Genomic DNA, 15893 nt, shown 5'->3' with positions numbered 1-15893 from the left:
GCGAATATCGAGTAGGACATTTATATTGACAAGAACGTTTCAAATTTAACACGAGCTTTATTGACTTCATTGAGTGCAAGGTTAATCCAAGCTGTTTTTTTTATCAATAAGTAGTAAAAGTTATTTGTGAGTTATTCTTACCATATGAACTTTTGATTATTTGTATGTATTTATATAGATGTACACATCCACACATACATAAGAATGTAAGAACAGGGTATAAGTGTATTTGGACAAACGCCATGCAGGTGTTGTTGTAGAAACGGTGTTCTTGACTTGAGCACAACTGGAAAGCAAGTAACGATAAGCATCGAGTTCTCACGAACTTTTATTGCGATGGACGAATGTGGCTGGTCGCTGCACTATTTCCAAGCCATATTAATCTACCTACAGTACAAAACCTTACTTTATGGGAATTGTTGCTTTTATTATTGCCAACGCTACTGTTGCTGGCACTGTTGCAACTGCCTTCTATGCTTCTCTGATGCCGTCATTATAGTCTATAGTATGTATGTATGCGTCTCTAATCCCGACTTGTCCCACAGCGCATTGAGCATCTTCACTTAAAGCAAAACTAGAATGCGCAACCGCCGATCGCCAAAAATATGTACATATGAATGTATGCTTATTTATTTCTATTCGAAAACGTTTTGTGTGTGTTTGTGTATGTCAACATTCAGCCGCATCTATTCCCTTGCATTTGTTTTATTCTCGCTGTCTAAACTTGTGGAGGCGCTGATGCTGCCGACGACAACTAAGTGGACATCAGCAGTACACATGAAAAGCAGTCGACATTTAAAGCAATTAATGCCAATTTTCGATTAGCCTTCGGTGTGTTTTTATTCTTCATTGTTTCGGCGTTTTAAATCTGTTTCCGCAAATGAGTGCAAAAGCATCTATGAATGTACATACACACATTTATATATGTATGTACATATATGAATATAGTACATATATTTATATTTTTTTGCGTATTTTTGTGAACTATCCGAATTTATTTCTTGATCTATATGCACCCAAATGCTTATGTACATATGTATATTCAATATTAACAAAACAGTATTATGATATGATCCGACTTTTTATTCAAGAGAAGTTTGCAAATAATCGTGAGTATGGAACATATTATAATACTTTGAGAACTTACATATAGAAATCTCATTATATATTTAATTCGTACGTTTCTAAACAAAAAACATTTATGCATTCAAGCATGCTTAAGGATCATCTATGTACAGTTTCAATCGAATTAGATGTCCAAGAAAAATGTTCAATATACATATTATATATGTATGTATGTATATATGAATGTATGCTTTAATAATCATGTGCACCGCGCCTTGTGGAGCTATTCATTGTGCAATGCCGTAGAATAAATGCACATACACGTGTAACTAAGCCGCTATGAAAAAAATCTGCGCAATCGCCGGCAATCTACTACGTCTGAGATGTAACAATCACGTCATGTATTCGGTATCGGTGCCCATATGGGATGGCCAGCAACATCGTGGCAAGTGACAAGCCCAACATACATACATATAATGAGGAGAAAAGATAAAAATTTAAAAACAAAACTCCTACACATCTCATGTTCATACACATACATACATACATATGTACAAATATGCCAAGCGCACCTGTATATACATAAATACATATGTGTGTATGATTGTATAAGTGTTTGCACAATTGTAGTGTGTTTTGTTTTCGGACGTGAGGTGTTTTGTAATGGAAAACACTGGAGCGAAAAACTGACCGGATCGTGGGATTGTGCGGCTGAGCGATCGCAGCTAAGGTGGCTGTGACACAAGATTGTCACCTTAAGTGGATATTCATGACAAAAACTGTCACAAATTTTTGATGAGTGCACATACATGGATTTACATATAATTTTCAAATGTCATACTTATCGGGAACGAACAATACTGGCCCTCAACGTGTGTGAAGCTAATTTGATTAATATCCCAGGGACGTGTACACACATTTACTTATAATTATTTGTTGTTTGACCGCGCCGAATCTCCGAAGCGAAAGCTGTTGTAGTACATTTACAAAATCAGTTCTATTTTTGGAATAAAAACAATATAAGACAACAGCTGAGTAAAAACACGTGAATGCTCACATTTTATACCCCAAAATCAACACGCACTTCTTATCTCGGTTTTTACTCACAAATTATACAAAAAACAGAATTTCGCCATAAATTTCCAGTTAAACAGCCAACTATTCAATTGAGCCTACTAAAAAGGCACACAGTCAAATTTCAGAAAAAAGTATAAAAGTGTCAAAAGAAATAAGAAAAAATCAGAATCTACATATTCTAGAATCTAGACGAATGAAAAAGCGCGCCAAAAAACTTAATTGAACAACTGTCGTTTTTTGGGTGTTAGAAAAATTGCACATACAAATCAATAGAAGTTATCTTCCAGAACGGGAGGTTTCTTCATCTTTTGTTAATTTTGCTCTGTGGATAATGAGCAATCATCCTTTACCTTTTTTTCTGCATTAATACAATCACTTCGCTTTTGATAGGTGCTCCTATAATAGCAATCACGGATCCAACGTTTTTTTTTTCTCAAAAGTCCTGGGAAAATCTTACCCTACCGAAGGAAAAAAACGTAGACTGCACCAAAAAAAATAGTCATACGTTTGTGTTTTTGCATTTTTTTATGTCTTCCTTCCGCCCTTACGAGTTTTCTTCCGGGTGTCGCAAAGATACATTTACGCGTGTGTGTGCATGTGACCGCATGTATCTCCAAAGTGACGGTAGCAGTATGGTACCACAGCACACATTCTCCCAATAAAAAATTAATATGAGGACAGAAATTTGCATAAAAAATGCCGTTACAATAAGCCAGCCCCTGGCTTACCTAAGGATAACGTAAGAAGGACAATAAGAATGCACAGGACACGTAATAATTTTCGTTGCTCGCCACCATCCCTCCAAACCTCTGTCCCTCTCCCCGCTTGTTGTACTTACACTCGTAATCATATATCCCGTAAAAACATTCCGCGCATACACAAAAAAATCACACACAAAACTCTACAAGCAGCCGGCTTCTAAGGTCTTCCCATCGTCTTTAAAATCGCCTCGTGTGACGCAGTGCGAGGGGTGAAAAACCTCTGCCGTAACCGTACGGGCCACACTGTAAGAATGCCCTCTCGTATTTGTAATTCTACGTGTGTTTTTCTTGAAGATGCGGTAAAAAACCGCTACGTAAAAAACATTGCAAAGCAAAACAATGATTCGTATGGTAAACAAGCAACGAATTTTTCTTGAGACTCACACACGAGTATACAGTACTTACTTGGAGTGAAACACTGCGAACGTACGTGTCGTGTAAGTGTATGCGTGCCTTATGTTCTAAACCCGACAATGCTGGGCATGAAGATAGTCAGTCGTCAGCCTGCAACCGGATTTCGAATTTCTTATCCTTGCGCAACTCTCGGCATTCGTATGTGTGCACATATTGGCCATACCAGCGAACCTTTGCTGGTAAATATCAAAAAATGAAAGGGATAATGAAATATGCTTTTGTTTGACGGAATTTCGCTGAGACATTAGCAGCATCCTTTTCGTTCGTAGCTCATGTCCACCGCGAACGTCGTCTTCATGTTCATGCATGATTTCCGCTTGTTCGTTATTAATTTAAAATCCTAATAAAAAATAACGGACACATTTTTTTTACCTCAAGTAATTGGGAAGCAGATGAACAATCGGAACGAAGGGAAAGGAAAATCGTTACGCGCATGCGCGCACATTTGGTATCATATTGCACACTTTTTTCATAGTCTATATTTAGACGGAGAATTCAGAGCTGGGGTGTACGCAATGTAAGTTTGTGAGAAAATGCAGCAATGCCGCTGAACTAATCTCAATCTATTTACTTAGATGTAGCATATATACATTTGTGTGTACATACATATATGAATGAATGCACAAATACAATATTCACTATCTAGTTGATAAATGATATCAATCTGCTTGAAATTAAGCGGTATACGAATACATATTTTTGTTTGTAGGCGGCTATGTACTTTCATATGTGTGCTTTTGATTTCATAAAAACAGGATTAATATGGATCTTGAAAGACATATTGGGATTAGCGACATGCTATTTGATGATTCTCTCTTATTCTTCGCAAACCAGATCATTGTAGGGGACTTGAAACTAATGTCAATATCCATATAATGTAATAAAAAAGAATTTAACATAAAGAGCATTAAAATGTTAGTAACTCGTTAAGTGCTGAACACAAAGACGACGACACGACACGACGTAGCGACGGCTGATCACAAATGTCGCTTTGAAGCCAGCGTCGTGAACATTTTGAAGACGGCAGCGACATATCAAATAGGAATTTCATTGTTGCCGTACGAAAATCTTTCACTTCAATAAAATTTACATATTTAAATAGATTAAAGAGAAATTTTTTGTGAAAAAATGTAAAAATATATCGATTTATTTGCTCTAAATAGTCCATTGTTATTATAAATGATATATCAAAGCTATTTTACGCTTCTCCTGTCAAAATAACGTCATAGTTGTTAGAACTTTGAATAATTTTACATTTCACATATTAGTGGAAGCTCTACAGCGGCCATTGTCGTCGACAAAATTAGAAACATTTCTAATTTGGCGACAGCGAAGACTTCAACCCTTTTGTCGTGAAGTCGTGCTGTTGTCAAAAAATCTGTGCCCATAAGAACGCGTGTATTTTAATATTTGACAGATGTCGCTCGTCGCTTGTCGTCTTCTATGTGTTCAGCACATTATTTCTCTCTTCAGTAATTGTTGTGCAACAAATATAATAATATATATATATATGCTTAAAGTCAATCTGTACTAAACTTTATTATTGAATATGCTGTTTCTTCTGTTGGTTAGTTTTTTCTGGATAATTCTCTGTATCATATCTGTATATATATCTATAAAAAAGATCTGTAGCAGTAGTTATGTTGACTTTCTTTCGGAAAGTATTATTTGTATACGGACCATTTTATGATATCCATAACATAATTTTATAGATGTATATTTTTATTCTCTGATAAATGCAATAATAAAGATTTATATGCTCGTAGGTATTACTCAATGAAGGTAGGTATTACTTAGAATTATTAAGTTTCAAAGAGGTGATAATACATTTTCAGATCATCAAATGATTTAAAATTTAATCTTCATGAAACATGCGTACATACATATCTACATATACAGTATACGACAAAATTATGTATACCCTATGAATGTAAACACCAATATGATTATATCTTTTTAGCAGTGAAATTTATCGCTTTGATTGTTTTTCTATTTTGTTATTTTTCTATATATAGTACATTTGAACTATTTGTTGCAAAACACGCGATCATCTGCAAAAGGCAATTATGTATTATAATGTTAGCTTATAAATAGAGCTTCAAATATGGTGTTGGCATCTTTAGTGTTAATTACAGTCAAAAGACTTTAAGACATACTGTCTACAAAGTTCAGAAAAAGTGATTCTAGTATGTTTTCCAAGAAGTCCTGCAATCTATTTAAAATTTCTCATTTATTGGGATGACTAGAATATCGGTCGAGCTTATCATTTAAATATTGCTATAAATACTAAATAACATTTAAGTCAGAGGTTTGGGCAGACCATAGTAGGAGCTCTGTCGATTTTTGATCGAAGCATTCTTCCTACACCAACTTGTATGTTTGGGCACGTTATCCTGCTGGTATATAAAGTATCTTCCAAGTCCATGTTTTTGTGCTGAGGGCTCTAAATTTGTACTCAGCATCACTCCGTAGGACTCTCCCGTCATTTGCCTTCGAATAATACCAGATTTGATAGACTATTGTAGATACAGCAATTCCAAACTAAACTATTTTCCTATTAAATGCCAAATATTGCCACGGTATACATACTTTTGTTGTGTGTAAATCTTCAAAAAGTCTTCATTCTGCAAGCAAAACAAAAGCTAATTTTAAAAATACCATAATTATTTGGTAGCTTATAGTATCTACCAATAGTATGTGCATTTTTTTGTTGTTTGTTTTATCTTGGAAGATATATTCAAATAATAGTGAAAAATGTGGTGGGATATCCATAATTTTGTCGGATACTGTATGTATAAAAGGTTGGACCCGTTCAATATTAGTCGATTTGAATGGAAAAGCAGTTTTGCGCACTATCGTTTTCATTGAATGTAACGTACTCAGCGATCTTTTTCAAAAGTAAGCATGATTCCTATAGAGAGTTTCTCCGTGTTCTGGATTGATATGAAGCACTTTAAAACATCACTTCTGACCACTCTTCGCTCATCATCCCTTAATTCGTTGCTGTGACCGCAGCTACCCATATACATGTATGCTAGTATATGTGGAACTATTCAGGATCATGCCACGGAAAAGAGATAGACAGACTCACTCACCCTAACAAGATTCATAGTTAGGCTGCAACGTTTTTTATACACGTTTTGTACGATACTCACCCTGATGCCAGGATAACATGCTCTGTGTGACCGTCAGCATTACTCTAAGCTAGGTGAGCATCTGGGGGACTACGCGAGAGTGGACACAGTAACTTACAATCAGTTCACTTGAAGATTCTGCGGAATCAACATGCTCGCGACATTGACACAGCTAATAAAATAAAAATAACTTGAATACTACGAAGTTTTCAAATCGGTGGGCATAGTGAGCTTTACAAATTGTGACATTAACTTCAAATTCAATTCATATATTGAATAAGTTGTGAAAATAAAAAATTTCGAGAATACTTTTCGTAGATGTCTCTTAGTTTGCAATTTCCAAGAAAAAATAGTGATTTTCCATTTGAGAAAAGCAACGGTCAGAAATGTGAATTCTTTCAAATTGCAAGGACAATAATAATGAAGAAGGAACAAATCATCAATCAAGAAGTTAAGATGCTGTCAGTTAGTGAAGATCACGGATTTCGTTCAATGAGTCGTAAGTTTCTTGAAACTTTCGAAATATTTAATTACAGAGTGATTTAGTAACTATTAAGAGATAATAAATGTCAAACGAAATGTGTATACCTGAAAAGTTCAAATTAACGAGATAAGCTATATATTTATCGTTAAATAAAAAATGCGAAATATTAAGGGTTTTTAAACAAGTGCTAAGTAACAATCGGGGATAAATAAAGTAGTTACTAACTTCTTTACAACTAGTAGGAGCCACAGGACTAATCGACAACCGATTACCTCATTTCCATACAAGAATGTTGCGTTTCTTTTCATTTATGTTCTACGAAATTACAATTGCCAGATTTATTGATTAGATCTTAGCGCCCCAGTAACTAAAATCTCCCCAAAAGACGTTCTATGTGTGGCATAAGTGTGATGTTCTGTAGTCTAGTTGGACCTCAGACAGCGATTTCTGGTTGTACAGACTCAGAGACATGACGTTACTTAAGATTAAATACATTTGAGTTATTTGTGTTTAAGGTTTTGAGATAACAAGCGTTTAACTATTTCATTGTAATAACCGTTACATATTACTAATTCAGCTCTTTATTTATAAAGATCATGCTAACATATGTAAGTGCCAGTGCCATACTTTCTTTGATCCACCGTGTATTTGTACACCGCATGTGTATGCACATTACTCGGAATCTAAGTTGGTTTAGATTCACATATCACCCCTCCAATATAACTTAAAGCCATAAATAATGATACATTTATTTACATATCTGGTTAGTTTACCTTGCGCCAAATAGGTTTGTTTTGGTCTTTAGCTGGTTTTTCTGTCTATATATGTATATATGTATTTTAAATAATATTATTGCGCTACAAAACGGACTCTGTGTACATCTATATTATACATATGTAAATATGCAGACAGACATTTGTAGAATGATACATATCCGGGTGTACATATGTACATACATACTCCTATGTATATTCATGAATGTGCGCACATGTATGCTTGCCACGTAAACACCTCATGCGGGTGTTATCAGTCTGCTTTCACTAGCTCCACGGCAATAAACAAGCAAAGGTGTTTTGCTGCTCCACCTGGCGACGTTAGCGGCTTGGCGCGTTGACGCTACTAAAACCATCCCCCCGTTTGCGCCCGAACTGCGCACATTGCTGTTGCTGTTGCTGCTTTTGTTATAATTGTGGTGCTGATAAGAACAGTGCCGCGTTGTCACTTCGTCTTTTACACACCAAAATAAATACAACGCGCCGACGGAGGGGCTTTATGTGTCGCTGCCTCCTATTGTTGTTGCTGTTGCGTTTCTTTCCTTCTCTATTTACACATGCAGTTTTGCTTATTTCCACATAACATTCTACAAAATTATAATGTAAATATGTATGTTAATTGGTGTGGGTGTACTTATTTGTACTATTTTTTTTATAATTTGAACGCGAGCAACAATTTTTCGACCGTTTCACCAAACCGCATAAGTGCATAGGGAGTATACATATGTATGTTTGTTTCTCGATACAAGACCACAAAATAGTAAGTTTTTAAATACATACACATACGCAAATAAATGCTTGGATGTACATACATATGTGGCTAAGAATGTTTAGATGTAAGTTTGAATGTCCGCATAATGATGATTGCACACGGTTGACACGACTCGCGGCCACCGATGCGATAAGTGCCAGCAGAACTGGCCCATAACGCCCTCAACATTTATCGTTATTCAAACGTAATTTATTTAACATTTTTCCATGAAATGTTGGATATGTTTGAGGAGGTGATAAAACAAAAAATACAAACACACATCCACATACATATATACACACGTATTATAATTAAATACACTAATAAAGCTGTATTGCCCGTTTCAGCAAATATTTGCACAGCATTTTTACTTAATGATACAATGAATTGTGAACAATAATATATGTATGTATGTATATATGTATATATGTATATACATACATATCTGTAGCTTGAGAATATAAGCTAGAAGTAGTAAAATAAGAGTCGAGAGCAAAACAAATGTAGTAAGATATTGTTGAAACTGTCTATATTAAAGAATTTGAAAATGTTAACTCAATTAATTCACACTATGTATTTTTTAAATAATTTTGCCAGATACACATACATTTGCACATTTTATTGAGAAAAACTTACTATTTTTCAAAATGTTATTAAATGCAATAAATAATACCAATAAAATATATTAATGTAAATAAGGTATTTATATGCCTAAACATACATACTAAAAATGTTCCAAGAAGGTTTATTTTTAATTTCACTATAATCTTCTACTATTTTAATTCCTCTCTAAAAATTTAATTTTAACTAATTTCAGAAATTCACAAATTGTATGTACATGCTAATGCTAGTCACATCAATTTATTTCGTAGCTTATATGTATAAGTATATATTTAAAGCTCAAAAAGAGAATAAGAATCGATTACATTGTATCATAAGATACAGAACTTAATTTATTATTCGTTCATCCAAAATACTTATAAATATTTTCTGAAATTACTTCCTGACGCCAAAAATCTATTCCTCTCACCATTAACTGTTCGCATTCATCAGATGTTCAATTGTCAGATAATACAATACATATGCATAATAGCAGAAAAACTGGAATAAATTATGATTTTTACGCGTAGTAGTTTAGTTTCTGCGATTTCCCCCTGCATAAATATTTCGCAATTAGTTTTGCTTGGTGTACGCATGGGTAATAAAGTACAGCAACTATTTCACATCTCATATGTATGTATGAATGTATGTACATATGGATGCAAATTAACTTTCTTAACTAAACGACAATGACTGCTGGTCCAAACTCTTCGAATATTGCTAATTTTATGTCAATATGAAGTTTTTAAACATGTATATACATACATACATATATGTACACAAATACTCAACAGTATTTATTTGTAGCTGCATTTGAGCGAAACAAATGTCCATTTCAAAATGTGTATATATGTACATACAAGCATATATTCTACCAAGTTTGTATACGTTTCATACAAAAATACGTATAGATTAAGACATCTTTTTTAAACAATGAATTTGGTCTGACCTTTCAAAGAAAATAATCTCATCAAAATGAAGGTATTACGAAGATTTTTGTAACTTATGAATGCCAATAAAAGGATATACATACACCCTTTAAATGGCAAATCCGTATTTATTATATTAGACCACTCATCAAATGATGCGTCAAAAGTTATAAGTTACGCACCACTTGGACGGCATTGAGCAAACACAATGCACGGCAATGATTCAGCTCACAATCCGCGTACAATAGCAATAATCAATGTTGTCATAATCACAGTTAATATCGGGCGTTAAATTCAGTGTAACGAATCTTTGTCATCATTTTCGCATGCTTACAGCTGGGATGGAAAGGGTTAAATGAAAGTGTGAAAGTAAGAGTCCGCATATAATGCGGGTCAAAGGTTATACAATAAGTCAATTCTCTGTTCTACCAACACACTGTATTTTGGTTGGTTTGGCAGTTGCAGCATTACATCGATTGTCACCCAAACTCCATAGGATCTATACATGCAAATTGCATCGCATTGTGTGTGCATGTATGAATGGATATTTGGTTTAGATTGGTTGTCATCATTCGCCATAAGTTGGTGACAACTTTCGGCACCCTTTCGTAATTTCCTATAGAATCAGGCCAAATGGACATACGACACACTCACATATTGTATTATCAGTTTGTAGTAAGGATTTTAGGCAGCGGGTTATTTTATTGATGACAACAGATGTCATCAGCCCGTCAGTCATCAGCTGCTGTTCCACTGTTTATAACCTGGAGATAAACCGAACGATTGCCTCGAGCGGCAGCAAACGCAATATTGAGTCAATATTTACGACTGAATATGACACACCTTCGTCTCTCTTGCCGCTCCTCCTGTCGCTCTACTGCTCAACTACGCAAACTAACCAGATTTATCACATGAATAAATACAAACAGTATTGGAGAGCTGTGGGTGTAAACCTTCTACCTGCTAGCTTCCGTAATCCACAACATTTGTCCACAAAATAAATATACAACCATGTGCCACTAAACAAACAAGTTACAAATTTATACATACATGCATACTTGAATGTGTTTCATATATGTATGTATGTAATATATGTATATAGTGCATAAAGAGGTATTGACGCGCACTTACTTATATCGTTGGTAATTCTTATTGGTGTATTAGTATTTACAATAGAACTACCTGTGCATTTGTATGTAGCGTAGCCTTAGTCAAACGCATTGAGCTAGTAATTTCGGTGCCACAAAGACACTTATACCAACACATATATTGCTACCACCAATAACTTGAGCCAACTAACCATACCTGGCACCAACTAGCCAGCTAGCCAACCAATCAAAGAAAGTTAGGATACTTCGAATTATTTGAGTCCGAAATAAAACAGGCAGCACACGAACTCAATGGAAGGTACCTTACATCCTTTCAACAAATACCATATTTCTAGAAACATACATATATATAAAATAGGGAACTGTTGACCAATGGGCGGATTTATGTAGATATGTAGGCGTGCATGTATGTACATATTTACATATTTTGCAAAATAAATAGCATGAAGAAGGTTAAACGAATTAGAATTCAAAATACATAGATCAATGCAAAAGTCATGATATTCATATCAATAATTGTTTTTTTTATTCAACAATAAAGTACGACAAACCCTCCTTTTTTGTGCTCGCATAAATTGACTTCCTAAATGTAGTACTTCTATACTGATAAACATTGTAATCGCAGGGACTTCAATATAACCGCAATTTCCCGCTTTAATCTGAGTCAATAAGGTTTTTAGCTAATAAAAAATAAGGAAAACATATTTTTGTGCGTTTGGCTATTCTCGTCACCGCCCTTGTAGTTACTATTATTTTACCCAATTTAGTCAATCAATCGTTAACTAACGGGCAGGGACGTGCGGCGTATTATTTACCTTTTTTATCACCCTCTGCAATAATAATAAAGAATAGGGAACAAAAAGCGTACTCGCCACCCTCCTGCAAGTGTCAATAACTCATAACATATCATTGGACATATAGACATACACACATACATATGTATGCACATATGAGTGTATTTATGGAAAAATTAACACAAATGTGTATGATGCAATTGATTTCTTGACATCCTCTTCGGAATAGATTTTCTTATTACAGGACGCCCTGTCCAACTTCATAAATAATTAAGTGTTCATCAACACACTATACATTTACTAATTGAAAAGTTGGCAGTTATCTCTCCTCGCAAATTGACTTTTAATCAAGTGCGTATGTATACTAGTGCACTTGCTGAGCAATGCATTGTCCATTCGATTGAGCTTCCAACTGGAACTCTGCAGCAGTCAGACACGCATTTTTTTATATTTGTATGTCTAATGGATGGACAATCCTGTGGTCGCACAATACAGACCGAAACAAACATGTTTTACTACGGACGATACTTACATACATATGTTGAAACATGAGCCTTTTATTGTCAAATGGATACTTTTTACGGGACGTTAAAGCGTGTAGCCTGCAGCTAAATGAAATAGAAGTAACCCCTACGCGTGGTTTCGTGGCGTGTGGAAATTAAACCTTCAATAAATACCTCATTGTAGCATGTGTCAATCGCTCGCACTTATTTGAGCGAGAAAAAACTTCTAATACAAATTTTTTTCTGTATTTTTTTATGGGGTTTTAAACCCATATGGATAAACAAAGACTAGTGAGTATGTGGTCCAACACGAAAAATCATCGAAGACGTTTTAACCGCAAATAAAGTAGTTTTCAAAGTATGACCTATATTCTCTATATGTATATATGAGTATTTAAAAGGTCTGTAACATAATTCACAATTTGCCACATACTATATGCCTGCATATATACGGGTATACTTAAACATAAAGCTTAGTTGCTAAGTCAGAAACGTTCTATAAATTAGAATAATGTTGCGGATTAAAGCCGAATCATCCGCGCATATACTAACATAAAAATACTAAATAATCGCAGCCACCACTGCCGCAATCACACAAATGCTGCGACCTCAAACATACGCATGTGACATACTTGATTACATTCTGGTATACAGACATACATATGTACATATATGGTATTACCATCCCTATATGTATTTACTTTTATGGCATTTTATGTATGCAACTACCAATTTACCTACTTAGCATTTTGCCTATTAACCGTGGGTGGAAGACATCCTTCGAGCGATTGTGCACGTTTTTTCGCAAATTAATTGTTCGAGATCTTATGAATTTATTACCATACGAGTTATCCAATCCATGGTACATATCTACAAATTATTTGCGCACAATTAGGGGGTGAGTTCGTGAATAATAAATTTTTGCAAGTCTTAAATAAGTGACTACTCCCTCCCATAAACTTTATATAAGCTTTTATTATACTTAAGATCTGCATGTAAGGCTATTAGTTGCAATCCGAAATCCGAAATAGCACATGCCCAAGTCGCCAGTTGTTTGTTGCTTTCTACATTTCAACTGATTGCATAGAAACAGAAAAACAAATTAACACACGATTTATATACTCACTTTATTGGCATTGGCGAATTTCCATGTCGTTACTTACATACTGTACAATTAATTGTTTAACGTATTACTTTATTAAATGCGAAGAATCGTTTATGTAGCTTAATAGTAATGAAACGCTGATGCAAAAATCTTCTCTTTTATAGACTCAGATGCCATGGAAACAGACCCGTCGGCACAGGATATGCTCACATGTGGATCCTGCCAAAAAGCTTTTGCACTTTCTGATATCGTTAAATTTATTCAACACAAAGTGCTGCAATGCAACAAAGAGAACTATGGACAGTGCTCCACTCAAGGTGAGTCATAAATAGTTAATCAATACAATTTAATAATATGCTATAAGCATTAAAATCAACACATATTAATGTTAATGAGATTTCATTTCAATTAAGAGATTTAATTTTATAAGTATTTACTTTAATTTCTACAGCCCCGTCGACTGATAGAGATACGGATGATGGCCGACCTCTAAGCTTAGTCAACAGAAGACCATCGATATCGGCACCAATAATTAGTAGAAAAACTTCTGGGTCTGGATCGCGAATACACACGCCGCCTCCAAGCCCTGCGGACCTCTTAGCTGATGGTGCGTCGAGCACACCTAAGCGTTTAGTGGACGGTAAGCTAGAAGTTTTCAACCAACTTGGAATGCATATTCACAAATATCCCTAATGTTCGCCAACAGAAAATGATAACACAACACCCAGGAATGATGAAGCAGTGGAGAAAAGTGCGTCTTTGGAAATCGCCAACCATAACTTAACCGAATCGTATGTCGCAAGCGATTCAGAAAAAACAAATACCGTAAGGATAAAGCAGGAACAAGAGCATAGTGATGAAGTGAACATAAATATTGCATTGCATGCAAATGATTGCAGCCTAGACAATAACGATGGGCAGCCGTTGTCGAAACGTCCTAAAATAGAAGTGGTGGACGCGGAATCCAACACATTGCACACAGGTATGTATGCGCACCGCTACCAACCGAAATCAAATGTATAAATATGTATATACTCACATATACATTTAATTACAAATATTCCGTTAAATAATGCAATCGGTTTTGCATAACTGAATTTAATAGTTAACATTTTTCTGTTCGAACTCGCATGCACATGGCATTGACATAGTCAGTGGTTGACTGACAGCCCAATGTATAATTTAAAAAGAATTCCGCACAAAAATGTTTTTGATGTTAAAGATTTATTTGATTTGTCAGTGCAAGAAAAAAGTCAACCTCGGGCTGAAAACTCACATAATTTGTCAACAGAAAAACAGTGGGCACACATACATATGCATGCATTAGTGTGTATGTGTATGTGAAGATATGTAAGCACTTCACTCTTGACCTCTGGTTTTCACCCTTCAAAAACGCAGTCAGCAACGAAATCCTGTCAAATAAAAACAGGTAAGCCTGACATCAAAAGCTCTTCCAAAGTTTTAAGTATGAGTTCACAACAGATAAGCATTATCTGTAATGGTTATGCCCTCATTGATGACAAAGGGCAGAATTTTGTGGATTTACTACATATATTTTTGTGTGTACGTATGGACACACGTACTTTTCGATTTGGATAAGCGTTTTTTTTTTAATTAGTTTTATCTTCAGTTATGCGCCAACCAAGTACAAAAACTAAATTTTTATTTTTATTTGTGTACACACAAATATTATGAAGAACATTAACAACCAGTATGTACATACATATATACATGTGTATGTATGCATTATCGAAAGTTTAGAAGAAATTGAAGAATATGGAAATGAAAGCTAATTAGTTGGTATGGAAAAATTCCGATTTACTAAACAGATTTATTTGACTTTACTTACTAATTACTAGCTGAGCAGTGGTAAAAACAAATATAAATATCTTTATGTATTTCTGTAGCTTTAGCTTTCATGCAGATATTCAAATATTTAATGCACTTGAATTAAATTCACAATTGTTCATTGATAACCAATGACATAATAATACTGGAGCCTTTTAAGATTCGCATATTAACAATAGAACACAAATTGTGAAAGCAATTCAACGATGTCAATCGTTAAAGCATAAATGCTGCATACAAATCTTTGTACATATGTATTGCTATATTCGTACAATTAGAGTCGAAAGAGCTTATTGCTCCGCAAATTGTACAAGCAATTGTAAATCAAAGGCCACACATGTTAGCCCTGTTACAAACTGAACGTGAGTAATTGTACGTGAAAGCATGACGAGTACGCACTGCTGGCCAAAAACAATCTCCGCTTTGCACAAAACACTTCCAATGACTCGGTCTTCAGTCTGAGTTGCAAGTACAATAGACGCTTCTTTGTTCTTTCTTACGAAGAACTTGCTACTGTGTTAAAAAATGGGAAAAGAGTTAGTGATA

General features: G+C 34.9%; 1 protein-coding gene and 1 long non-coding RNA gene across 3 annotated transcripts in view; one reads left to right on the top strand and one right to left on the bottom strand.

The window, feature by feature from the left end:
* Window positions 1-15893, top strand: part of LOC105218979 (B-cell lymphoma/leukemia 11A) — a 49241-nt gene that overhangs the window by 26115 nt on the left and 7233 nt on the right. The window contains exons 1-4 of one of the 2 annotated variants that reach the window (XM_011194876.3): window positions 6638-6950; window positions 13664-13816; window positions 13951-14139; window positions 14206-14481. In XM_011194876.3, the coding sequence (XP_011193178.3) occupies window positions 6770-6950; window positions 13664-13816; window positions 13951-14139; window positions 14206-14481 (799 nt within the window). In that variant the 5' untranslated portion in view covers window positions 6638-6769. Of the gene's footprint in view, window positions 1-6637; window positions 6951-13663; window positions 13817-13950; window positions 14140-14205; window positions 14482-15893 lie in introns of those variants that run through there. The other variant, XM_011194877.3, reaches the window with a different exon arrangement.
* On the bottom strand, window positions 5215-6613 carry LOC128921904 (uncharacterized). Its single transcript, XR_008471233.1, has 3 exons — window positions 6473-6613; window positions 6006-6413; window positions 5215-5941 (listed from the first exon to the last, which is right to left on the bottom strand). It is a non-coding gene; the product is annotated as an uncharacterized LOC128921904 (long non-coding RNA).

The sequence above is a fragment of the Zeugodacus cucurbitae genome, chromosome 5 (assembly GCF_028554725.1).
Source record: "Zeugodacus cucurbitae isolate PBARC_wt_2022May chromosome 5, idZeuCucr1.2, whole genome shotgun sequence".
NCBI classification, from domain to species: domain Eukaryota; kingdom Metazoa; phylum Arthropoda; class Insecta; order Diptera; family Tephritidae; genus Zeugodacus; species Zeugodacus cucurbitae.
Note: the sequence above shows the minus strand (reverse complement) of the source record. Positions and strands in the feature narration are given on the sequence as shown.